A 27,187-nucleotide genomic window follows, 5' to 3' on the forward strand; every position below is an offset into this window, starting at 1 on the left:
TACTCAGATTTCCACATATGCTCTTGCCTGCTCTTGATTATGGAATTCAACTTGCTCCACTGACTATTCTGTCCTCCGTTTCTATTGTTAACACTACATTCTCAGAAAACCCTTTAGAATCATTGACCTCAAGGACTCCAATGACCCTCATGAGTTATCCTACGTCCAACACTCCTTTTCATCAATTAACAGCCTATTTGGACAATCTGTAGAGTCACCCATGGTAATATAACTAAGTGGTCATCATCTCACAAGTGTTTATCTTCATCGCTTGATCTCAAGATTGGTTCTTTTTAGAGCAACCTTCATTTGCACCTATTGGTACATTTGTCATTGCACAGACTCTCACATCCTTCAGCATGCTTTGGTAATCTTGAGTTTTCAAGTGTTCAAGGTATTCCCGTATGGGTCAACGTCCCACATCAACTCCTCTTAGTCCCAGCTCAGCTCAGCAACATCACCCTGCTTCCCATCCCCGCTGTCGACTCAGTGACCCTTCGCGTCAGAGCCATCCACATCTCTTCGTCTCCAGCCATTTGCTCCAAGTCTAACCAGCCTACAATACTGCAACACTTGCCCCAATGATATTGAAGACCCGACGCTTTGACGAAAAAGCCATGGCAGCCCCCACTACAACGTGCCATGCCAACTCTCCCTATTTGCTGAAGCTGAGAAATGGTACGCCTGGACGATTACAACTTCAACTCAATCGGAACCCGATTTCATCATCAGAATTCTATCAAACGAAAAAACCTCAATAAATCAACTTCAAGTCTTCAAGCTTCTAAACAAAGAAATCAACATCAAATCACAATCAAAGTATGTCAATTGATCAAGCGTAACATTGGATATGAGTGGCACCATTGCTTTCAACCATCATTATAAGATGATGAGGCCTACTCGAACTTCAATAAGATGCTAAAAAATCAATCGCAGTTTCTATAATTCAAAGTTTTACGCGATTTGTGATTGAGATCAAGGTGTTTCAACAGTATCAGTCCTTGGGTTGGTTATGAAAGCCATGTTATGCGAATAAGCATACCACGTGCAGTTAAGATGGTTGGTGATCAGATTCCGTGATATTATCCACCCAAATGATTGTAAATGTCATGAATCACTGAAATAAATAGCACATTTCAAATCCAAAAAGTAAGTCATTAACCAGATGAAGGGAAGTCGCTTTCCAATGTTTCCAGATAACAAGGGCAGCCCAGGGTGTGAGAAAGGTGATCTGATATTCAACTCCATCCAGTATATCAACAGCCTGGGTCAATATCAGGTATCAGGCAATCCAACAATGAACTCGAAACAGCTTATGCTAGGTCCGATTGCTTGGATTGTAAAGGCCTTTTATATATATCACTCTCTGCTTTGATATATTTCATCAAATCTTTGGATTGCTCTTCCATTCATTATTTCTTCAAAAAATCAATAGAAAGTCAATCATTCTCTTCGACTTTGTACAATTCAAGAAAGCAAGTTACATACCAAGGTGGATGAAACTTTTACTTCAAATTACTTGAGAACACTGTTGACCAGTTATCTAATAAATTATTTATTTCTTTGGCACTGGTAAAACAATTAAGATTTCAAAATCAATATTAACTCTTAGGAAAATTTTCCTATTTATTTTATGTGTTGCAATCAGAAGATGTAGAATCAAGAGAGATTCCAAGAATTTGAATCCAAGTAGATATAGAGTGTCCATGTATTTTTTGGACATCACTTCCACTTCTTCATTTCAAACTTATTCAGTTCCATCCACCGCTAAATCATCAAATGAAAGAGGACAACTTAACTTACCTTCTTGTGTTGATCAAGGAGCTGAACATCCAGTCTGTTTATTATCTGAATCACAAACCTTGAGGTTATTCAGGCAAAGAGGATCTGTAGTTATTTCAAGGATCAATTCCTTACATTTGATCTATTCTACTTTGATTTTCTCAGGATGATTTATTATATACTTTCAGTTGATTTCTTTTCGAACCGCTTGGATTGATCAATCAATTCAAATGGAGAAATTTGACCACAGCAGAAAAGTATTCCAGAGCTGTTTTATGGTCTCATATAGGTGAAAAGATGGGGATCAAATATGTAACTGAAACTCCTGAAGCATTATCAAATTTGTTAAAAGTTTAAAAATTGAGAGCTGTAGTCTTTGTGGAATCGAATGTTTCATTAGGTGAAGCTACTATAAACTGATCAGCTAGACCTTATCCTATATTCCTCAACTAATAAAAAACAGGTAAGTATTTGAAATTGAATCAATCAAGACTTAAAGTGATTTGGATCTGACACATGAAATGGGTTCAGTGAGATTTCTTCTGTTTCTGTTTTTCTCTTGTGATAAAATGGTGTAGTGGATGAGCAAGTGAAGGTGGTTTGGGATGATTAATGAAGACATGACCTCAAGAAGCCATGAATTATTCCAAAGTGTAAAAAATGGTCAAGACTGGTTTTGAAGAGCATGTCCACTTCAGAAGCTGCACTTCAAAACTTCTTGGCTGAAGATGTGCGGGAAGAGGTGGGGAGACCATGTTACTTTGGATCACAGGTGTGGCAGGGTAGATCAGCCAAAGAAGCGCCAGACCATTCTGATTATGCATCTAGCCTCTCAATTCAAGGCAAACTCATCAAGGACTCATGATACAAAAATATTAAAGTCATTGTTAGGTAAGCCAGCTTTAATCTCATCCCTGGATGTGAACATGAAAAGATGTTTTATTCAGACTTAGAGCTACTATACTCAATCCTGCCCTTCCCCTAATTTGGTATCTTGCATAAGTGTGATTCCTCTTTACAATAAACTGGTCAAATGTGCTTATACACTTCAACCTGATCAAGCTTGCATCTTAGCAAGTGGATCTTGGTATACATCTGCTCCTTTGAATTCTTACATAAACAAACTTTACACCTTCTCATTCAAATCCAATCGAGAAACAAAACAGCACCTCATATCAAATTAATCATATTCCTTGCACCAATGCATAACATACACACGGATGTTGTTCATACACCTTCAGGTACGACATGAGAAATTTGTCAAACACATTTAGCATCCATGATTTGAGATGCAGCAGAGGGGTATAACTCTACACTTTTGGCATGTGGAGCCACAGGAAGTGGGAAATTCATTCAATGATTGGGAGTGAAAAAGAAATTGCAATCAAACCTGGAGCAATAAATTCAGTACTTGATTTCACTGGACAAGATCAAGAAAAATTACATGTGATTAGAGTTTCATATTTAAAATTTATAATGAAAAATTGGTGAATTTCCAATTGATCAACAACCAGATCCAATGCCTAAGATATATGAAGAGTGTCAAGGTAGGATGTTTGTGAGATGATTGGTCTCTACACCTTTGCTGGTGTAGAAGATGCAATGATATATTGTTTTGTTGGAATCAAGGCAAAAGACTTAAACAACTGAATGAAATCAAGGTGCACTAGAGCTGGTGCAATACTTTCTTTTGTAATTGAAAGTAGACCAGGGATTTGTCAGCTTGGATTTCCTACTACTTCAAATGTGACCAGGGAAGCTACACTCAATAACAACACATCACACTTTGAATGGTGTGCAATAGATAAGTTGAGCAATGATAGGTGATCAGAGGTGTGTAATGGGCGGCCAGGTCGAGTCTAGTACAGGCATGTGCTTTGCCTCTATGATACAGGGAGGACATGGAGGTTTTGATACTTAAATGACCAAGGGGTGGCGCAGCCGCCCAGGACCTCGTTACAAATTATATGATGACATCCTAATTGAGCTCGGAGACACTGTTATTTGCCTTTATCATATCTCGTCTTACAGTTTCTGATTGATTGGGTCCCTTTGCGTCCATTCAGGTTTATGAGCCAAATCCTTGGTTTTCCACATGGAACTGTTACGAATCAAGATCGACATTCAGGAATCACCATCGACAATGACAGTATATGTATGTAGCAACCAAATGATGATACCATTGTCAAAGCACATCACAACCAAACATTCCTACGGAATACATACAGGGCCATCCTGACACAAGGGCATTACAGGGCAGATATGTACTTTTTTTCTATTCCAAATTCAGCCGTGCACCAATCCATGTACACCATGGCCAGTCTGACACACAAAACCAGAATTTTGAATCACTCAAAACTTGACTGTCAGTATGGCCCTTCAGTGTATCTATGCCATCCTTAAAGGTCCAGACTGACAAAACTTTCAGCCAAGTTAAAACTCCCATACATAAATACCTTTTTATACGAAAACCCTTGCCACCCTTGCACATCACCGACACTTAGGGCTATCATAGTGTATAGCCTGTCTCCTTTCCATTTTGTATCGGTTACACATAAGCACTTCATTGAAATTCTTCTGACTACTCTACTCACCTTCACATCATCACCTTGCATTGTTGCTCGACACAACTTTGAATCAATTTAATTCAACTACATTCTCCCGAATCACATTTGATCATGCCAACCTACCTCAAAAAAGATTTACTGAATCAAGTCCTAACCAATGGTTTTGAAAACAATCTCAGCATTAAAAACATCCAAGAAAATCTTCAATGCATCCACAACATCACCATATCAGAGAGGACAATCTTTCGGTATAACAAGAAATGGAATTTGAAAAAATCTGATGCTGCTCCACCAAAACCAGACATCTCAATCACATTCGATGCAATCTCTAAACATTATCATGAAGGCAAGAGTAACAGTGAGATCTTGATTGCGCTGCAAAATCAGGATCAAATCGAGATTGGCAAACGAACACTTAGACGACACATGAAAAAAATGAACCTGACTCGCAAGCTCGATGATATTCAAAAGGAACTTTATACAGTTGAGGAGATGAAAGATATTATCAGAGAAATTCAACAGGAGAACCATGAAAACACTGGTATTCGATCATTGAAGTCATTGTTACTTAGTGAACACAAGATTCACATACACAGGTACTTGACTCTTTTTTCCAATTATCACATTCAGATGTGCTTACTGACCATTTCTATCATTTTCAGAGAACGGCTTGCTGAGATCCTCAGACAAATCGATCCTGAAGGAGTTCAAAATCGCCGAAAACGAGCTCTTGTCCGTCGGACATTTCGATGTCCTGGTCCCAATTATATATGGTCGGCTGATGGACACGACAAGCTACAAAAGTGGGGCCTACGGATTTATGGGTTCATTGATGCATGGTCACGCCGAATACTTGGTCTCTTTGTACATGTTACTAATAGTGACCCTCGGCATATCGACATTTATTATCTTGAGATGGTCAAGCGCTATAAGGGTATTCCTCAATATCTTCATACCGATCATGGAACTGAAACAGGCGACATGGCTGCCAGTCATTCAACACTTGCATTTATTTATGCCGGTTTAAACGAGGCCGAAGCACTCAAGAGACACAAACACAGCAAGTCTGTTCATAACCAGAAGATCGAGTGTTTCTGGGGTCAATTATGTCGCCATCATACCCGAGGAATCATTGACGGGTTCTATAAGATGATGGAGCAGGGCAAGTATGATCCTCTCAAACCACTTGACCGGTCAGTTCTTTTGATTCTAACATTCAATCAGCCCTTTTTGAACTAACTTCCGTTTTTATACAGGCTTCTATTTCTTTATTTATTCATACCCTTCATGCAGACCCACTTGAACAAATTCAGTAAGCAATACAACACTTACAGAAGACAAAAGGATCCCCAAACTGTGCTTCCCAGTGGCACCAGTGCAGACTTTTGCTATCAGAACCCACAGGAAATGTTTGGTGAAACCGATCAATTAATTCCAGTACCTTCAGATGAAATCGATAAACAATTCGCTGAGAAATATCCTGATATACAAAGTCTCTTTTCATATACTCCATCCTGGTTGTCCATAATTGCTGATGCAACAATGATCACCTTAAATCTGCATCATGATCGGCTCAAGTTTGTAAACATTAATCAAGCATTCTCCTTGATGAAACATGCATTGATTGCTCAGGATTGGAGTGGGACACCCTTCGAGGGACTAGAATTTATTTGAAGTCATTAATTAATTTTTTTGTATTTCCTTTTATCAAAATTATAAACCTGAAGCCAGTTCAACAGTGGCCGAATCAGAAATAGGTAAAACTTGAGATTTTTTTGTTAGTGTATGAAAGTAAAATATTCTCATTCAAATTCAATCCCATCACAGATATATCTATCAAATGCATAGATAGTATTAGTCATTCACCATGAACATCATTGCCAATGAAATATGATCATTCAACCAAGCATTGAGTTGATTTAAAAAAAGTTGTTTTATGGTAACCCAATCCAACAAAAATATAAGCTAATACAATGTGAACTCTAATGATGGACAAATAAACTACATATGAACAAGGGTGTGGAGGTGTCAGCTATCTGTCAGCGCAACCACTGTTCACCCAGATTCGAAGGATACTCCTGAGTCTGCGGCAGTGAACAACATCCAGCCTGTAATGTGTTTCATATCATGAATATGACTGTAGTGAGTTCAAACCCAGGGTGGGAAAGGATTATGACCAATTTGTGAAATTATGATTTCTGATCCAAATCATATAATGATGATCATCTCTATGAGACAAAAGCTTTGAAGAATGCAGTAAATTGAATCTGAAATGTTCCACATATATAATTGATAATTCTTTCCAAACTTGTTTGATCAATAAATTTTATGTACACATGATTGGTTAGTCAATCTTATGACATAAACTATAATTGACAATTCTTTCCAAACTTTTTTGATCAATAAATTTTATGTACACATGATAGGTTAGTCAATCTTATTACATAAATACTTCATTGATTGGGTACTCAATTTTGATAGTCTATATCCAGGGACTGTATACTTTCTGGTATTATCTTTTGGTTTCATTTCTTATCATTCTCCAAGGGATTTATCCCAACTTGTTTCTTTTTATTTTCCTCTTACTATTATCAATCATTAGTCCCATCATGATGAATTATTCCACATTCAATCCTAACACAGCTGGGTCTCATTACAATAATCATTCAGATGATTACCATCATGAATATCATGGATCTAGTCATCATCATTCTAGGGATGTTTATGATCAATCAATTGCTACTCACCAGCAACCTTATCATCATGGATCAATCAGTCATCAGCATCATCATCAATATGTTCCCCCCATCATCATCCCAATCATCATCCTCATCATTTGAATGAGTATCCTGATGAATCTTACAATCATTCCCAATGGCAGTCCATTGAACCCAATGAACCCACACACCATTCTAGTGATACCCCACCTCATAACACTACACCAGATTGCAAATTTACCGCTGAGTTTAGAAAATTAGGCAAACATAGAAAATTATACACACAGCAGAAGGGGTCAGAAAAATATGAAAAAATAAGGGTTGCATAGCCCTGCATGTGCCTATAATTTTGCATATTTTTTCATGTTTCTATGGCAGCAGTGTATATCAGGTCAGAAACCCAGCTTTTGTCCAAAACTGGCACTTATTTAGTCATTAATCTTGTGAGACAAATAAAATTGTCAATTTTGGTTCACCATATGTAATTTCTTTGCATTCTAAATGCTGAATGTTTGATTTACAATGTACACATTGGAATGGGCGGCATGTGTCCAAAAATGACTAAGGTACAGCAATCACAGTCCCCATCAGCAAAGCAAGAAAAGCTTATAAATCTTTGCCGCAATGGTTATAGCATCTAAATGAAAATTGTAGATCCTGGGTGTGGCTTTCATAATTTGTGACTACCAAATTGATTGGAAAAAAATTGGTGTCTTTGTGAATATTCAAACATTTCTGCCCAAACCTTGGTAGTTTTGGACATAATTTGGGTTTCTGACCAAATATACCTGAACATCATTTTTCTTTGAAACATCTTCAACACTAAAGGTAAAAATAAGAAACAATATGTAAAAGAAGGAGACATCAAAGGTGGATTCGGCCATAATTTTTCAATTTTTTTCAACCCCTTAAGCATTGCTCAGAATTTTCTTCATTTTGACTTTTCTAAACTCCATGGTAAATTTTTGATTTGGTGTAGTGTAACCAGTTTCCATTGATTGATGAGCATCATCAGTTATATCATTATCATGATCTCGCCATCAATCCACATCCACATCCATATCCACATCCACATCCATATCCCCATCAACATCAACATCAACATCAACATCAACATCAACATCAACATCAACATCAACATCAACATCCAAATCAACATCCAAATCAACTTGATTATTATCATAATTCATCAAATAATCAACATCCAAATCAACGTGATTATTCTCATAATTCATTAAACAATCAACATCACCCTCATCTTGTCCATCCTGGTAGACAAAATCATCAAATCTCAAATTATGCACATCAATCAAGTGTTCATCAGCAAAATAAGCTGAGTGAACATCAAAAGCAATTAGCTGGTCCTTATCATACATTGATCAACCATGCTCATGAAGCAAGAGCTACTCATGATGGGTGGGTAAAACCTCAACACCAAACATCAAATATTACTATAGGGGATCAAGGTGAGTATTTTTTCTTCTTTAAAACATATGTTTACTTATATTCTTATCCATGCACAGGTCAAGTGGGGTTGAACCTTGGATCATCTAGGATGGGTATGTTATATCAGTCTTCTAATATGACATAATTTTGAGCTGATCTGGATTAAACTCTTTATATAGATCATAGGCGGGACGTGAGTATCCTTTTTAAACATCAATAGTCATGATTTCATTTGTTCATTGCATGACTTGGTCATTACAGCATGCACGAAGGCGTAGGGAGAAGATATTCAAAGGTGTGGTGACAAACTCAGCTGATCTTAAAGTTCATTATGTCAGGGTCAACCGATTTTTTGGGCAAAGAACATCAGAAGTCAAAGATGCTATCAATATTGCAAATTCTGAATTGACCATACACTTACATGAGAAAATTTGTGTTATCTATGATCAGAATGAGCAGGAAGTCATAGGCATTATCCAATTTTTGCCTTTCAGAGAGATGAGCAACAAGAAATTTAAAGAATTGGAAGAAATTTCAAAGTACCTTGCAGAAGAAAGAAGATTTTGTCAGGAGATAATGGGGAATGCATTTCAGCGATCAGGACACATGTATGCGCTTGGCTGGACAGCTGCATTTCATAAAAAATATTTTTATGGTGAGTAATGGGATTCCTTATGATTTACAAAGCAAACTAATAGAAATCTTCTCTCCTTGATAAGCTACTTATTTACCTCCATTACATATCCGAGATGATCCTATTGCGTGTAAAGAATTGATGGCACGTTTACCCTTTAGAGAGGATATCGAGAATTTTTATATCTCTGAATTTGGTAGTCTATCAAAGCACTTCTTGAAGATCCAACAAGAACAGACTCGAGAACTCAAAGTACCTACATTGGGTCAACTAACCGAGAACAAGGAAGATGACAAGACCGGTCTAGGTTCAAATCTCACCTTCACCTTTGAATCTTTCTCCAATGTTCCACATCAAGACCATGATGTATCCAAAACAACTTTTTTCCTCTCAGTCCCAGTATTCAACAATGGCAAGCTTGCTTGTCATTCAGAGGGATTTGATGTGATCAATGGACGATTACTATTTAATGATTGGGGTATTGCAGCAGATCTAGGTTCATGTGATGGTGCTGTTACAGTGATCTACTTTGGAAATAAGGACCGACATTGTACTCTTCCTTCTCAAGAACCATCAGGCAGGTTTACTGGATTAAGTAGTTCTGTTCAGATTAGTAAAAGACTTTTTGAAAGGGTAACAGCATATGCTACTCCTGAATCTCAATTAGGAAAGGGTAAAAGTGTGGCTAGCCCAGAGAATCTGGTTCTAGAATATAGCAAAGACTTGGTCCAGTGTTTTTCTGATTTTAATATCATAGTTTGAAAATAAGAAAAATCAACTTCATGTGTACATAGAATTTATTGATCAAACAAGTTCGGAAAGAATTATCAATTATATATGTGGAACATGTCAGATTCAATTTCCTGCATTCTTCAAAGCTTTTGTCTCATAGAGATGATCATCATTATATGATTTGGATCAGAAATCATAATTTCACAAATTGGTCATAATCCTTTCCCACCCTGGGTTTGAACTCACTACAGTCATATTCATGATATGAAACACATTACAGGCTGGATGTTGTTCACTGCCGCAGACTCAGGAGTATCCTTCGAATCTGGGTGAACAGTGGTTGCGCTGACAGATAGCTGACACCTCCACACCCTTGTTCATATTTAGTTTATTTGTCCATCATTAGAGTTCACATTGTATTAGCTTATATTTTTGTTGGATTGGGTTACCATAAAACAACTTTTTTTAAATCAACATGACTCGAGATCATTTATCATTCTTAATGTAGAATGATATTATTTTGATATTGGTGAAGATAGTTTCATTATAGGAATGAATTTTAGGAGGGTAGTACAAAAAGATATATACATTAAGTTTTTTTCTTTGGCCGAAGTCTCTTTCCCCAATCATCTTCTGCAGGTTGTTCACTGGGAATACTACTGAAGATATCAGCAAAAGAATATTTACGAGCATCATGATCATAGTCATGTCCTTTGGATTTTGCTTGGGCGATCATATCTTCTTCATGAATGATCTCATGTTCATGATTCAAGGAACGACCTGGTAAAAGTGGAAGTCCTAGATCCCGACAGAGTGAATAGCATTGATGATCCTTCTTGAACTTTTCAATACCCTCTTGAGCGGTGTTGGTCTCCTCAACCCAGGCATTTCTACATAATAATATAGTCAGTGGAATGCATATCAAAATAAAAACATCTTGGCTTACTTGACATCTAGAATGAGGGGGTCGGTAAGATATTCACCAGCCCCTTGTAGATCAGCAACCAGCCTCTTATGATCATTTATCTTGTAGACATAGTGTGTAAATGCAGCAAGGGACAAGTCGACAGTACTCGTAACTGATTGTATCTTAAAACACATATTTGAGGTGTACTTTTTGAATGGCCATACATTCTCAGGTTTAATATCTTGAGAGTTCGATCCAGAATAGGCTACAAATGATTTTACAAGCTACTTATTCGATGTCAGAGCCTCCATCATAGTAGATACTTATATATAGACCAAATATGCTTACCTTAAAATCGTTTATTATAGAGTCATAAGGCCAGCCTATTTTTGTTTCTTGGAATTTTTCTTGGAAGAGCTTTAGATACTTTTTGAAAGCCATGTAGGTCTGCATAGTCTTTATATAAGGGTCCAATGGTCTTTTCTTGAACCTCTCATAATTGATCATCTGCTTAGCCACTAGCTTACATATGTCACCCAATGACTCTCCAACTGCTTGATAGCAGATACGAGTGGAACCTCAACCAATCTCTTGATCAACGAAAACCTTGAATCTAAATGGGACAGGTACCCAGGTGGCTCAACCCTCTTTGAATTGTAGCACAAGCTTCCTACCTTCAGTCAGCTGTAGTTGATTCGACACTTTAGGTTGATGAACAGGTAAAGGCTTTGCAAACATAGCTACACCCATTGGGTTGATGTTTGCCGAGTCATCTATGAATGGGAGTGGGAAAGGGTTCAGATGAGATTGGACACTCCTGAATAAAACTGAGACTCACATGTAGTATCATCTTTTATTGTTTCAAGATCATTTGTAACGGTATTTAACTTAGTAACCTTGGTACCTTGTAGTTGTTGTGACCAACGAGTTTCATAATTGAATTGAGTGGGAAGGATGGTGCCAAAAGGCACAAGAGTTGTTCCACTTCCAGGTTTGAAATGAGCTGAATCGTTGGATCTCACAGAATCGATAATACTGGAATTGACTATGTTGGCAGAAGGGTCGGAGGTGGAATGCTGAGTTAGGAGCTGAGAGGTGTATGGTTTTGCTGTGGATGATGAGCTTGAAATTTTACTCGGATCAAATTGTGGAAGGTCATATTCATCAGAGCCAGACGATATCTTAGTTGGTTTGCCTTTTCTTTTGCCTTTTTCTTGCTTTGATCGTCTCTTAGGTGCATGCAATTGTGATGACCCAGAACTAATACAAGTATCTAGCTCCTCTTCAGATGTTGATGGTTCGTTGTGTTGTTGCCTTTTCGATTTCTTCATCTTTGTATGCTTGTCTTTCTTGCCTAAAGTTCCAAATCGCTTGTTGTACCGGTCAGAATTGAACTCAAGCTCTGAAGTAATTTTGCCTTCACACTTCAAAGTGTCCTCCAGCACATCCTTCTTGATCTCGACAGGATTACGGCCAGCAGAATTAAGTGTGAAGAAACGATTATACAGATGGTACTCAAAGGGAAAGTCTGGAAGATTTTTCTTGGCGTCTTTTATTGCTGGTAGAAAGCTACTATAGACAGTATTGCACACTCTATCAAATAATAATTTGGGTGATTCATTCAAGATGATTGGAATTTTGAAAGATTTTGATTGAGCTGGTAAGTGTTTTTTGGTCGATGTTCCATTATGATACATTTTAATCCTGGCAAGAAAGTTATACTGGGTGATCAGAGGCTGGGGTGGTGGATCTTTTTATTTTTGATGGGACACATAGGCCTTGACGTTCACGAGACTTTGCTTTGAGGAAATGATTTTGTAGGGTTTGAGTATCTTGCTTCTTAGCTATGGCTACTTGAGACTGATGGAATGCATGGTCGGCGGTTGGTGTTGTTGTTGTTGAAGAGTTTGACGGATGTGGTGCTAGAGATGCTGAAGTAGTATCATGACTATTGGTGGCCACTAATTCGATGATGCATGGTCTACAAGCACCTTCCACTGTTGGTTCAACAGACAAAGTGTTACAAAGTCAACAAACTAAAGACATGTTCAGAGTAGTTGAAGTGATGTGTGATCAATGAGAGGATGTCCACTAGCAGCTCAGAGAATTCGTGGGGCTATGGGTAGCATGGAAGAAAGGTGGGTGATGTGGAATGATGAGATGATCAAAAGTAGCAAGCTACATATAACCTAAGTGTCAGTGGTGCTATGTTCTTGTGAGCTCGTTTTACAAGGGTTTTGATTGGTTCGAAGATTGTCTGTCGGCTGGGCCTTCTGGGTGCTGCATGCCAGACATGAAGGGCCATACTGACAGTCAAGTTTTAAGTGATTCAAAATTCTGGTTTTGTGTGTCAGACTGGCCCATGGTGTACATGAATTGGTGCACGGCTGAATTTGGAATAGAAAAAAGTACATATCTGCACTGTAATGACCTTGTGTCAGTATGGCCCTGTATGTATTCCGTAATTCCAATATCATCACAAATCATTATCCTGATATTGTTGTTTAACAAATGAGTCATTCGGAAGGTGGATCTTGTTCGAATCACCAACAAATAGTTATACTCATTCCTGAACCCTGATACAATCGGCCTCTAGCAAAGGCAACCAAAGCAGACAAGTGAGTCATCCCAATCTAATCACGACTTATTACTCTGAAGTTGTTTAATCCATGACTCACTTAGAGGGTCAATCTTGTACTCATGCCTGAACCCTGATACAATTGGCCTCTATCCAAGGCAAACACATCAAAGAAGTGAGTCAAACCAACAGATATATATTCATGTTCGTTTCACCCCATCATGATCTCTGTTCCCCCATCTGACTTTGATTCTTATTTGCACCCTTGTGCGCATCATGACCTGCTCTTTGTAATCAAAACTTGTGTTCCTCAGGAATTGTATGAACTTCATTGGAAGAGTTTTTGATCCACCACTCAGGCATCTCTTGATTGATACTTTTGCAAAGTGTGATTTTGACCAGGTGCCAACAATCTTTTTCTACTTTGCTGTCTAAATTAAAACTTTCTATTAAGCTGAAAAATCTTACTTTTTGATCAGACTCTCAACATGCCGCCAAGAAAACGGTCCCCTACTACCCAGAACGGATCACCTCTTAGTCCTCCGCCCGATTCCACCACCAGTGGTGTGAAACCTCCTTCACCTAATCCTACATCCCCCCTGGGAATTTCATCTAGTCATCATCTCAAGTGTCCACCTGTTGACAATCCTGTACTTGAGAAGATTCAAAGGCTTTCTGATGATGAGCGTAAACTATTCCTTGCTCACAATTTTGATAAAGTCAGCAAGAAGCCGAACAAATTGCAATATTACAACATCTTATATCTATCCAATCCCGGAACTTCAAGCAGGCCTTCTCACCTTAAAGAATCACTCATTAACAATTTTCTGACAAATGTCAGACCTTTACTCAAGCTGCACTTGTTACCTCCTCCCGCGCCAAAGCCCACTGAACCCGCGTCAAATTTTGACCCTCTTGGCCGCAGAACCACCCAACAAATGCTTACCACAGCCATCCGCCAGAGTGACCCAGACGCTACGTTACCAGCTCTTGCCAATATTGATGATGTTTTGATTCTATACAAGGAATATGTTGACCCCGAACTTAAACTTCCTGTAAATGAGTGATTCACTGTTAGACCTTGAATTGTCCCTGTCACTCGGCTCAAGAACGAAAGTATGGAAGATCTTTTGTTAGCTCTACGATATTATGCTCCTTGTGTGTTTGGTAGATCCTTGGCTATGAACAAGGAGACCCTCATGGACCTCTACATAAAGTTTGTTCGTGATGAAACCCCACGTAGCAAACTCATACTTGGCTTTCATCACACGCTATTGCATCTAACAGCCTCTGATCTGCCTCACGACCCGATGGACACTCAAGTCAGTTTTAGTTTTCTTCACACATCTTCTTTGAAATACGTAATTGATTCAGAACAATTAACATTTATGAACTTGCTTTTTTTCATCTCATGAATTCACAGGAAGGAGACTGAATTAGAGCAAGCCATCATGTGATGATGTATTCCACACCAATTCAATTCTTTCATACAAGTAGCTGATATTGCGTTTCGGATTTTTCCAGATTTTCCCTTGCTCATGTAATTCCATAAATATTGGTTTCCCGCTCTTTGTCCTGCCTGATCAAAAACTTGACTTGTCCTGAAGTACTGTGCTCTTATCTAAAGGTACTATTTGAATCTACCAATCCACTGACTCACTATTCCAACACCAAAAAACAATAAAGACTGAAAAAAACTTTTCAGACTCCGTTTCTTCACTTTTCCATTTTCAACTCTTTCAAGATCAAAAATAGTGGTGACTTTTCCTTTTGTTTTGTAAGATCGCCTTTGAAATCAAAATCAGCTTCTTTCAAACTCCATCCACTGCAATGCCTCTACGTCAAAAGAAAACAAACCAAGCTCATTGGGTAGTATGTCTCTGTACTGCTTATGAATGTTGTAGTCAATCCTACGCAGACGCCAATGGCCGCCATCACCGAGGTGTTGAGGTTTCACCTGAGACCCGTATTACACACAAACACGCTGACTTCCGTAATAAACTGCTCAAATCTCCTCCTCAAACACCAGAACAACCTATTCAAGCATCAACTTCTTTGGCTCAAGACGCCCTCTTGTCTCCGTTAAGACAACTACACCTGGCTACAACACCTTCACCAAGCCACTCTCATCATTCAGATCAGGATCCTCTGGTTCAACACGAGTTCCCTGCTAATATTGATGAGAACCACCTGGTCATGATGATGATATTAGTCCTTCGGTCAACCCAGATTCACCAAGACAATCTCCTGCTCAAAGGGCATCTCGTAAATCTCAGTCTCCATCTACACAGACCTGCTTCGAAGCCACCTTGGCCAAAGCGTCAGGTCAGCAAGTGTTTGGCTGTGGTAAATTTATTGTCAGACTTTTCAAAATCATCACTTCTAAATTGATATGGGCAATTCAATGTTAACTGGTTAATTTTTTTTTGACAGATACTTATCACACCTTTGACGTGAAATCAATGAATCCGCTCATTCTCCATGTGGCGCTGACGGCTGCCATTCTCAACATTTTTGGTCAATCTTCCAATTCAGTTACCAAGTGGATCTTAGATGTCCAGAAGATCACGATAGAGCTCTTGACTACTTGCGAAATAATACCTACAAACTCCCACATTCAGAAGCTCTGGCCTGAAGAGATCAAAACCTTAAAACAAATACCAACATCAGTTGATACTGCCTTTCGATGGTTAGAGGTCAATCCCTCACTCACCTTTATGAATTGCTGTAATGCTTGCTTTGCAATGTACCCAAAATCCTGTACGCCAACTTGATGCAATCACCAAATTGCAAGCATCCCCGGCGGACCTCCCGATTTAATTGATTCCCGCAACAATACCACCTTATCTCCTGTTGAGGACTCTGAACCCGACTTTTCAGAGAAGACTTGTGGCGAGCCTCCGTTGAAATATGTTCGTGGTCAAGAAAAACCAGTTTGCTGTTATGCTTTTCAGAGCTTGTCTGATTGGATAGGACGTCTTTTATCTCGTCCTCAGATTGAGAAGCACCTTGAAGAGACATCTTCTGAATCCTCCAAGCCTTATGATCCCAATTCTGAGATCAACGACATATGTCAGTCTAGACTCTGGAAAAAATTCCTTGGTCCTGATGGAAAGCAATATACTTCTAACATGAGTAATTTGACTTTTGCACTTTTTGTCAACGCAATTAATCCGTTTGGCAACAAACAAATCGGACCCCACACTTCAATCCCATTGGTCATTCTAGTTTGTCTTAGTCTTCCTCCCAAACTTTGACATAAACCTGAAAACATGTTTGTAGTTGGAATTGCTCCTGGTCCTCGCGAGCCGTCGCTTGAGCAAATGAATTGGATATTACAACCCCTTGTCACCAAGCTTCAATCTCTATGGACCACTGGATTGCTTGTCTCTCGGACTTACAACTACAAAGATGGTCGTCTAATCAGAGCGGCCCTCATGGTCTTCGTCGCTGATATACCTTCCCTCGGTCGCTGTCTTGGATTCCCTAGCGCTACGGCAACTTTCTTTTGTTCCTTTTGTCTCCTTACTAAGAAAGAGATCAACAACCTAGATTGAAGCACATGGCCACGTCGTACATGGTGCCAGCACAACAAATGGGCTTGCAAGGCTCGAGATGCAACAACCCTCAAGGAGAGCAAGGATATCTTTAACAGTCATGGAGTACGCTATTCAGTACTTATAGAGTTGGATTATTGGAATGCAATTGAATATCAAGCAGTTGATTCAATGCATAATCTACTTCTTGGTCTAGCTTCGTGGCATGTTCGCCGTTTCTGGTCCATGAAGGACCTCAAAAACAACAAAGAGAAACTCCCACCAATCACTACAGTAGAATTGCTGAAACTCATTGCCGAGCACTCAGAGCCGTTACCACGTCAATCACACAGGGACCCTTCTCCAAAGGATCTGGATCCGTCTGATTTTGACATCAACAATCAAGAATTTGCATCCGACCCTTTGTCAAGTGATCCAGATTTCAACCCGTTCAAAGATTCTGGGTGGAATGCAGAATGGCATGCTCCACCACTCGACGAGGTCATCTTTGATTCTACTGTTCTTCGTCACATAAATGCAATTATTCCCAAAATTCATACCCCAACATGGATTAAACGGCCAATCCCAGCTTTAGGAAAAGCTTCGTTTGGTAAATTATAAGCGGATGAATGGAGAAGCCTGCCAACTTTGCAGCTACCATTAGTCCTTGTTCCTATGTGGTCCGGCCAAGACCATGTCAAAAAATCCCTCTTGAAGAATTTTGTTCATCCGGTCTCGCTTATCAACTTAGGTCTGAAGCGTGTAATGACCACATCACACATCAACAGATACCGCTACCATGTTCAAAAATACCTCAAAAGTTCTATATTAATCTTTCAGCACTGCAAACTGGCTCCAAATCATCACATGGCAATCCATCTCGCTGATTGTCTGGAGCAATTTGGACCTGTACGTGCCTGGTGGTCGTTTCCTTTTGAGCGTCTCATGGGAAATATTCTCAAAGCCGGTCATAATAACCATATATGTAAGGTGGTCCTTCTTTGATCTTCATATTGGGTTTCCTTATGCTAATTGATTTTTGGTCTTTCTTTTTGTAGCTGAGCTTGAAATTACTTTCCTCAAACAGTTTTGTTGTGCATCAAACCTTCTGGCTCTGATGGAAGACAATAAGCTGCCCAAAGATCTTGACCAGTGTAGCTCAAGACTTCAAGCGTTGTTCAAACTGCCGTCCCGGAAACCGAGGAGACCTTCAAACTCTAAGCTCTTGCCTTTGTCAGATAAAGTTCTCAACCTCTTAGTTAATTACTTGAACAGTGCAAAAAAAGACGAGTGCATCTGGCTGCAACGCGACAACTGGGCCTCACTTGCATACACTCCAGTGCCGGCTCGAGGACAATTTTACAAGCGTATCAAACACACCGACGGGTTTATATTGACCTTCACAGATAACCCAGTCAATTCTTGTGTCTATTCCAAGACGCCCCATGGTACTGATATGTTTGGTCGAGTTTTTTCAATATTGTCTCATTCTTGAACACCAGTACAGGGCCAGCATATCGCTGATGTGTGGATCCATGCACAGTGCTTCCCTTCTCTTCCATCTACACAATTCAATTCATTCAACTCCGCTGAGCAGATAGATTTACAGTGCGCTTTGAGAATGTGGAGTCCTACTCAGGAAAAACTCATCAAGATAAATGAAGTCATAGCGCAATGCACGTGGGTTATGTACAAGGCGGGCGAGATGCATAGTAGTGTGGATGTACCTACAATAGGCATGAGTATACAAAAGCGCTGAATGTACCATATATTCAATTCTTACAAAAATTACCTCTAAAGCCTGTTACATAAACAAGTGTCTGTCTGATTTTTTGTGGCCCTATTTATAATATATACAACTAGGCGCAGTTCTGAAATTTCAAGGTGAATGTATGATGAGAAGAAACTAACACATTCTGATGAGATCTAGTGTTCCTTAAAGTTTTTCTAGAGTACATGATTTTGAGATGTAATTTTTCTGCATATGGTGGCTTGATAGTGTTGGGTAGAATCCAGATGCTGAAGCAGTGTCTTGCATAAAGAATTACCACTGCTGATCAAGATCTCAAATGTATTTGAATGAAGTATAATGAGCAGTGAGATGGCACCCAATACTATTGACCTTGGTACGCACAATGAGACTTTTGTTGCATTCACTATGATGTTGCCTTATAATCTTGTGGTAGGCAAAGATGGGGAAAGCCCGTTTTCTATAACATCTCTTGTTTACAAAACTCAGGAGTTTAGAAAATTTTCTGGAATTTTGTGAATAAAAATAATTCTGTAAACTCCACGGTAAATTTGTATTATGGTGTAGTGTTAGATGTTATTCCCTTGGATACATCTGAAATAACTTCTGGCCTACTTTGGACTTTGAAGACTTTGACTTGGAATGGCTACAATGGCCCCTCTTTTGGCCGGTTTGTACTTTGGCTACAAATTACTCTTCAGGATCAGTCTGTTGCATACAAGCTTTGAGGTTGATTCAAGGAAGATCCCTCAGGAAACCCCCATATTTCAAACACATTGTCTTCACTACCTTGAGAGGCCACAGCTTGTATGACAATGCCTTGGTGTGTGCAATGGATGAACACAGCATTGAGTGTCATTTGTTGCTTGAGTTGGAGTTTGGAGAAATACTTGTAAGCAAATTTTGAATCATAGTCAAACATTGAGCAAAGAACAGTTTTCTGATGTGGTTATATCAAACAGGAGCTGAATTACAAACTAAACGGACTGTTGCAAGACATGCCTGACAGTTTGGTTGGATAGACAATTGGATGGTAGGTTGGGTTTTTATTCTTTGCCAGTGTCATAAAATATTTTTTTCACTATGCCTATTTGTCCCCCCATCAGGTTTAAGTTGTTTTCTGTGTCACAATTGTTGTGAAATACATCTGCAGCTCCTTAAAGATCTTTTGTTATGATTTCTTTGTAGGTATGAGAATGTAACATATCCATTTGGACTAACCCTTATTCAGTTTTGCAATGATTTCTTGCAAATGTCATTGGTGAAGGTATGTTTGCTGTTGTGACAACAATTGCGGAAGGGTTCACATGTTTCTGATTTAGGGGATACAAATTTGAATCTGGCCATGCGGCCGGATTTTTGGCCAGATCTCATTTGGCTGTAAATTCAAATCTTGTGGCCAGATCTTTGGCCAGAAAATCTAAGTTTACAGCCAAATGAAATCTGGCCAAAGATCTGGCCGCATGGCCAGATTCAACTTTGTATCCCCTAATTGTGTACTTGGCAACAATGATGATTCCGGCGTGGCACTGTGTAATAAAGTCTCCACAAAATTTTTGCAAGGGTCTGCCTTACACTCCAAACATTTTATGTTGGTTTATATATCAAATGCAATTCACCTTCCTCACCTTGTACAGAACCACCATAACACAGGTGGTTCGCCAGTCCATGAAGGGCTTGCGGATAGCGTGACAGGTGGGCTTGTGAAAGACGCACCGACAGAGTTGGGGAAACTCTGTCTCTCGCCGAGGTGCAAATTTTCCCACGCCCTGTCAGGAACAGATTCCTTGCAAGACCTTCAGTCCTCTCATACCACCGACTCACGGTGGTTTTCTCACGCTAACCACCCCACCCACCCAGCGTGAAGAGTCCCACCCACCGACCCTATGGAGGATCCCAGCCCGGGGCCACTTGGTCCGACGAAACCAAGCCCCAGGGCCGGGGCCCTGCACTACCCCAACCCGCGCTGCCCTGACGTAACGTAAGGGCGGCGCATCTGGGTACGACTCTTACCGGCGGAGGTGCCACAGGCACTGTGGCCGCACAATTGGTTGGCCAAGTACTCACCCACATTCCACCCTACAGCTCTAACGAGCAAGAGTAGAATGGAACCTTTGAACCCCCTTTTCACCATGGCACATCCTAGATTGCCATTTCATAAATTTCACATCAAGCTCCTACCGTTTATCTACTATGTGATTTGGTGCTGTCTACCTATTCATCGCTTGCATCGTTTGAAATTGGAACCATATATGTCTGTCTTTTTGGTGGACACCACAATGCATGGAAATTGGGAGATGTGGATCACTGGGGTGTGTGCTTTGGGCAACATTAAGGTCAGTTTGCAGTTTGCTATTGGGTTTATGGACAAAAGCTAATGATGTGGATACAGACCCTAGAAGGATTTTGCAATGCCATTCCTCATCATTTCTTTGCTTCTCAGGCCGTAGTTGGCTCACACTGCATGGCCGTTGTCAACATGACCATTGCAGAGGACGCTTGAGAGCCAGCTCTCTGTTCAGCCCAATACTTTTGGGTGGAAGGCCCTGTGCTGTACCACAGGGCCCATCCTTTCCTCCAAGAAACCCAGCACAATTGACCTTGACGGGCTTAGATCAGGGTTTGATACTTTGGCAAACAAAATTTCCGTTAGAGGTTGAGGGAAAGTTGTTCCGTACAAGAATCAACACACCCGCTCATATGACAAGAACAATCTAATCTACTGTTTTGCACAGGATTGATCACACTGTGAGTCAGTTATCTTAGTTTGTGGCCAGCCTTCACCTTACCTGACATAAAGTATGCACACCAGACATTACATTTTGAAGAATTTGTCACATTGTACAGTTGTGATGTTGATCTTATTGTTTGATACCCAATGGTGGGAACATTTTCAATTTATTTGGGAATGCCATAGGATATGAAGCAGGTAATGGAACTTGGATTGTTCAGCTTTGTTAGTTCTACTTTAACCATAAGGCAAACCATTCAACTCACTTGGTGATATTCAATGCACTGAGATGCAACTGGTCAGTAGGCCACCCCGGAACAGAGGAGGGAGGGACTCTGTCCTAGTGTGAACAAGTGGTGAAATGTATGAGGCACAATCAACCAGATTTTGACCATATGTGTGGATGGTACAACTGAGTGCTTTAGAGGCAGACTAATTACTTTTATTGTGGGTTGGGATCATATGTTTGAAACGGCAAGCATCAATCCACGTGGGTAACTGGAATGAAACATTTGATTTGCAGTATGACCAATGAAAATGCCTTGAGTAGGATCTTTGTGAAGTTGTGTGAGCATTGAGTGAGGCATGTCATTCTTATTCCATGGATTCAGCAAGCATGGTCAATGGTTTCAGAACAAATTGGACTACATATTGAAAGTTTCTGGTCATTGATGTTGTTTGCATTTATCACAAAAGACTTTTCTCCAATCACTCCCTTTAGTATATGCTAAGATTGTCATTCATCTCAAGTCTGCATATTACCTGAATTGTTATATTTGTTGGCAATGAACACCTGTGCAAATCCTGGTGAAACATAGTCCTGCTGTTTGACAATGCACTGGAAATAATGAGGCCTTTATAATGACTGGATTCCATCTTGAGATACCCCATTATGTTGGACCACAAAAGGACAAATGTCAGGGCTGTCATGCTTTGAGTTGGATTGCTGAGCACCCAAAAGGGACTACCAAATTGCAACCTTACAAGTAGCTGGAAGGCTGTCACACAGGAGAAGTAGAGTTACTGCTGCATTACTTTGGATCACCAGCTGTACCTGAATTTTTGAAGCACCTGTTAACCTCAGAAGACAGGGGTAAGTGATTTGTATGAAATTGAACCATTTCAAACGTCCCTGACACACATCTTTCCAGTGTCTTGTGAATTCAGGAAACATATTAAATCCTACAACAATACTCTATCTTTTACTTCACTTGAAGCACATTTCAACTGGACAGTGGATGGACCCTTTGCAGTCAATACTTTCAGAATATTGGGAGAGTTGACACACCAAATTGGGGGGATGCTGCCCAGTGAAACATTTGGACCCGGCTCCTCACAAATTTACTTTGTGGGGGACAGAAGAGAAGACAAAGATCAGCAGAGGCCCAAGGCGTCTGGAGTCAATCTCAAGACTTGAATACTTGCAGTCTTTCAGTCTTTCTTCAACTGTTTCAACCCATATGCCCAGTGCTTTTGCCACACTGCAGAAATCTTGAGAGGACATCAAAACATGGCATTGCGGCTATGGGCAATATTGCCTACCACCTGTGGTTCTCAATGATACAATTGACCCACAACACAAGAGGTGGCCATGGTGGTAGAAGGTGATGGGTCTGTCGTTGCTCAGTTGAGGGAAGTAGTCACCATGTCTGTGTGGTGTTTGCTTGTAGACAAGCGCACACAAGTTGCCCTTGTGCCTCAAAGGCAGTCCGTGTGCGCTCATTGTTGGCCAACTACCACAAGGACACAGTGAGTATTATACAGGTGTAATGGGAGTCTGGAAAAATCTTGGATTTGTACATGGGGTATTTAGCCTTGTGCTACCCTGTGCTGTGCCCATGAGGTGCTCAGGAATTTGATGAGCATTACCAAATGCCAAATAGCAATCATGGGTTACATTTTCTTCATTTGTAACAAGATTTGCATCCAGTAAAGATAACAAACCTTGAACGGTTTGCTTATGTCCTGTTTACCAGATCAAACGTGTTTCCAGCCATTTTGGCATCTGGGAGTTTATCACAAGTGCTGACAGTAGATCTTTATGTGTGTGTGGAGTGGTGACGGCTACAATACATAAAGAAAATCAAGTGAAACTGTAGGAGTGTCTTTACTCAGGTGTTCTGGAGGCAATAGGCAGAAACAATGTTGCGCCCAGTCAAGCTGTCATCCTGCCTTCAACCTTCACCGTTGGCCAAAGTTATATGTCCAAGCTTCACCATGACTCAATGACATTAGTACAACACTTTGGTCAGCCAGTGTTCTTTATAACTACAGTGGGTAAACCCGAGTACATGTTCCGACCTGCCCTGCAAAATTGAAATTTCTCCTTTTGGGTCAAAGACGCGGCACTGAACTTGAATGTTCAGGACTGGCACCCAGACCAGTGAAAAGGCATTATCTGAATGAAGCTGGAAATATGGTCCTGGGGTTGTGAAATATGTTTTTATTTATGGGGGTTTCAGATTTTTGGACCTAGGCCTTATGTACCTAGCTAGGTACTTAGCTAGGTATTAAGCACATAGCTGGCCTACGGTAGCAGGTAGCCTAGCACTTACGGCCTAACACTCAAGGACTTGTGGCTGAGCTTTGTGCTCAGCATATCTCATCTTGGGTATTGTCATCCTGGAGAGTTTGGAGTTGATTGAGCATCAAGATGATCTCCAGTAGGTGAATGATTGGCAGCTATAGTCTGGGTTTATAGTTATAAATCCAATGCTGATTGCAAATCTTTCAATTTCTTCCCTACAATTCAGACTGATTAAATTTGTCATTGAACGTTCAAAGATCTTGAGCTGGTCACAACTATGATCTGCTTGTATGGTGTCCAACTTGGTTAAAATCTCAGATTAATAAGTCTTGTTTGATCAAATCTTCAATCTGAATCATAAATCATAGTTGCTTGATCCATGTAAACTTGCTTAGCTTGATTTAGATTCTCTTGATCTTCTGCTAAGTAAAGTTGTAAGTTGTGATTTTCTTAATGAGAATTATCTTTTAAACTAACAATAGCTCAATTCGGAATGGGAATCTTTCAAATGAATTAGTTCAAATTGAAGTAATTGTTTGATTTTTGAAATTCCCCGCAAGATTTCTTATTCTTCATTTGTACTTGTAATACTTGTAATGCTTGAATGAGTTTGATTTCCAATACTAAAGATTTCATTCAATTGTTTTGATACTTTTAATAATGATTTTACATATTGATCTTTGACTGATCATCTTTCTCCAGAATAATTTGATGAGTGACCAGTCAACTTTCTAGCTGATTTTGATCAAGTGATCAAAGTGTTGTGAAATTTTCTAGGAGGAAGTGGCTATATTAGTGATTAAATTGAATATAAGTCAGTGTGTTTGATTGATCAAGGAATTGATCTATCAGAATAATGATGGATTACCAAGAAAGCAGAAGTGTATTGGTTATCAGGTAATCAATGGTAGGTTGAAATGATATTGATTCTCATTGCAGCATTTTGTGGGGTGTAGCAATGTGACAAGTACTTTTTGACAACATTCGCAGCATCAGGACCAACACAGCCTTGCCTGTTCAAGATAAAGCTCTCAATTAAAGATAAAAAGGTAATCAAAAGATGGGATAGAGATAAGGAGACCACTCACTCATATGCTGACCACTGACAATTGATTTTGCGGAAATACTTCCAAATAGTCAATAGAGGGCAGCTCTTGCAAGCGACCTCAAAACCCTTTTTTGCATCTTCAAATCGCGTATAGGAACAACTATGCTTACAATACTCTGATTCAATAGAAGATACGTCAGCTAAAAAAATCTGTATGGAAACAAAACAACAAAGTGTACTCACCACCCTTAGTGTATGACCAAAATAACTTGATCAGGTTGAGTTCACAGTGGAATTTGGGGAGAAAGATGCACATGTGCCCAGCGTCCTCAATGATCTTCTGTAAGAGTGGCTTTTCATCTTTAAAATCCGACTGATTGCTGAGTATCTTGTAAGCGCAACACATGGGATCAGCCTGTTTATTTGGCCTTGATTCATCTGAAGGTTCAGTGATGAAGAAGCTGGCTTCTTTGGCTTCTTTCATCAACCAATACGCTTGATCCTTTGCATCTTGAGGCACACCTGATTTTTTACAGTTTAGACATTTGAAGACTGTCTTTCCCTTTTACTTTGCTTTTGTAGAGACTCCATAAGCCTTGTTCTTCAAGAACAACTTGGACACCTTTGGCTTTTCCTGCCAGAGTTTGATCAAGATAGTCGGGTGGGAAGACCATGGACTGTGGTAGGCCTCAAAGCTCCTCTGGGATGTTGAGATCGTCAGTTGGGATGAAAGTATTGCGGAATATGTTCTGTTTACGTGCACTTCCAAGATTCATATTGTTCAGACAAAGAGCATTTGGTCCAAAGGCCTCGTGAGCAGCTGAGCAATCAAAAACAAAGACACCTTGTGATTCAGGATAGGTCCTCCACTTGGGTAGATGACAGTGGCTGCATCATCTACAAAAAGTTTGAACTTTTCTTGTAGTTCTGGAGTAAGCGTAAGTTGGCCAGTTGTTTCAAGGATGAAATCTGATATGTGAATTAATTGACCTGCACTCTTGGATCAAAATTTGGTTGTTGAAGCGAGGAGCCATGAGAGACAAGGAGGTTCATTTGCGTGGACTGTTGATTCATCGTGATATACAAAAACAGTAGGGCGTTGATCACTGAGTTTCTCAGGATTTGGTTGAATTCCAATCCCCAGATTTTGTCCCTCATATAAAACCAAGCACTGTCGAAGTTGGGTGACCTGGGCACAGAATTCCTTTTGATATATGACCACATCGGGTCTTTTGTGTCCGTCAAAATAGAGTGACTTGTGATATATCTGTGATTGGAATCCCAGCTTGCGCATCCACTTATAAGCAGTGACCTGCGAGACGGTTGTGGTGAAGTCCAACTGAGGTACAATGTTAGTATTGATGTGGTCATGAAATATCTGAGGGGTTACCTGAAATATACACAAACAGGGAAAAGGTCAATATCATCACTGTCAGTGATCAGATGACTCTTTAGAATGAAAGTTGGACATACATATCCTGGCTTTAGCAAAGAGGCCCAAGACATGATGGCTTGAGAAACCCTCTTGTCATGTAGCATACAAGAATGTGGTGATGAAACACCCTGGTTAGATTTGATCAATTTCTTAAAAGTAAGAATTTTATGAGCTTGAAGTCGTATATGGCGAGCCCAGCCAAGTCCACTTGACAGTTGTGCTGCCAGATCTTTCCGGATTGCCTCCCGTCAAATTGCAGACTGAGCTGTCATCATTGAAGCAGTGGTGCCCGGTGAAGGAAGTCCAGCAAGCTCCAATTCTCGGCGTCAGGAGTTGAATTCTTGTATCTCTCCGAGCTCAGATTTTGGAATTTGAAAGGAGGCGTTTTTCTTCTGCTGTTCTTCATAATAGATTATGGTTTGATTTAGAGCCATCTCGAGTTCATTCCAGCGCTCCTGAATAGCAATTGATTGAGATGGTGCTATCTTTTTACTCTTGGGTTTTGATGTTGTGTATTGTATAACTTTTTCATGAATCCAATTCTGGTATTGCTTTTGCTTATTTGAGTTAATTTCATTTGAGATATCTGTGTCTTTGGGGATAGCTGGAAGTGGTGCAAGATTGGGCTCATCTAATGGTGATGGATGAGAGTTGTTTGAGGCTGGTGCGTCAGATTCAGGAGTGGGATTTGGCAGATTAGGATTAGTCTGAGAAAAGTAAAATCTAATGTCATTTTTCCAGCCGCTTTCTTCTGTTTGACACGTCTGTAATGAGCTGTCTGCTTGGGGATACGTGGC

At 39.9% G+C, this 27,187-nt stretch overlaps 5 protein-coding genes across 5 annotated transcripts; 3 read left to right on the forward strand and 2 right to left on the reverse strand.

Moving 5' to 3' along the window:
* Positions 1-5,636: 5,636 nt before the first annotated feature.
* Positions 5,637-6,023, forward strand: MELLADRAFT_107055 (uncharacterized protein; the record flags this gene model as incomplete). The annotated part of the gene is made up of 1 exon (XM_007410582.1): positions 5,637-6,023. One exon carries the CDS (start codon positions 5,637-5,639, stop codon positions 6,021-6,023), a length of 387 nt encoding a protein of 128 aa, XP_007410644.1.
* A 2,083-nt stretch (positions 6,024-8,106) lies between these two features.
* Positions 8,107-8,442, reverse strand: MELLADRAFT_63664 (uncharacterized protein; the record flags this gene model as incomplete). Its single annotated transcript, XM_007410678.1, has 1 exon — positions 8,107-8,442. The coding sequence occupies one exon, from the start codon at positions 8,440-8,442 to the stop codon at positions 8,107-8,109; it is 336 nt and encodes a 111-aa protein (XP_007410740.1).
* A 179-nt stretch (positions 8,443-8,621) lies between these two features.
* On the forward strand, positions 8,622-9,908 carry MELLADRAFT_63665 (uncharacterized protein; the record flags this gene model as incomplete). The annotated part of the gene is made up of 4 exons (XM_007410583.1): positions 8,622-8,625; positions 8,692-8,705; positions 8,774-9,167; positions 9,232-9,908. The coding sequence occupies 4 exons, from the start codon at positions 8,622-8,624 to the stop codon at positions 9,906-9,908; spliced, it is 1,089 nt and encodes a 362-aa protein (XP_007410645.1).
* A 559-nt stretch (positions 9,909-10,467) lies between these two features.
* Positions 10,468-10,979, reverse strand: MELLADRAFT_87495 (uncharacterized protein; the record flags this gene model as incomplete). The annotated part of the gene is made up of 2 exons (XM_007410677.1): positions 10,468-10,768; positions 10,825-10,979. The coding sequence occupies 2 exons, from the start codon at positions 10,977-10,979 to the stop codon at positions 10,468-10,470; spliced, it is 456 nt and encodes a 151-aa protein (XP_007410739.1).
* Positions 10,980-13,851: 2,872 nt separating this feature from the next.
* Positions 13,852-15,774, forward strand: MELLADRAFT_107057 (uncharacterized protein; the record flags this gene model as incomplete). The annotated part of the gene is made up of 4 exons (XM_007410584.1): positions 13,852-14,426; positions 14,535-14,685; positions 15,146-15,525; positions 15,576-15,774. The coding sequence occupies 4 exons, from the start codon at positions 13,852-13,854 to the stop codon at positions 15,772-15,774; spliced, it is 1,305 nt and encodes a 434-aa protein (XP_007410646.1).
* Between the last annotated feature and the right edge of the window lie 11,413 nt (positions 15,775-27,187).

This window comes from Melampsora larici-populina (genome assembly GCF_000204055.1).
Source record: "Melampsora larici-populina 98AG31 unplaced genomic scaffold MELLAscaffold_21, whole genome shotgun sequence".
Lineage (NCBI taxonomy): Eukaryota > Fungi > Basidiomycota > Pucciniomycetes > Pucciniales > Melampsoraceae > Melampsora > Melampsora laricis-populina.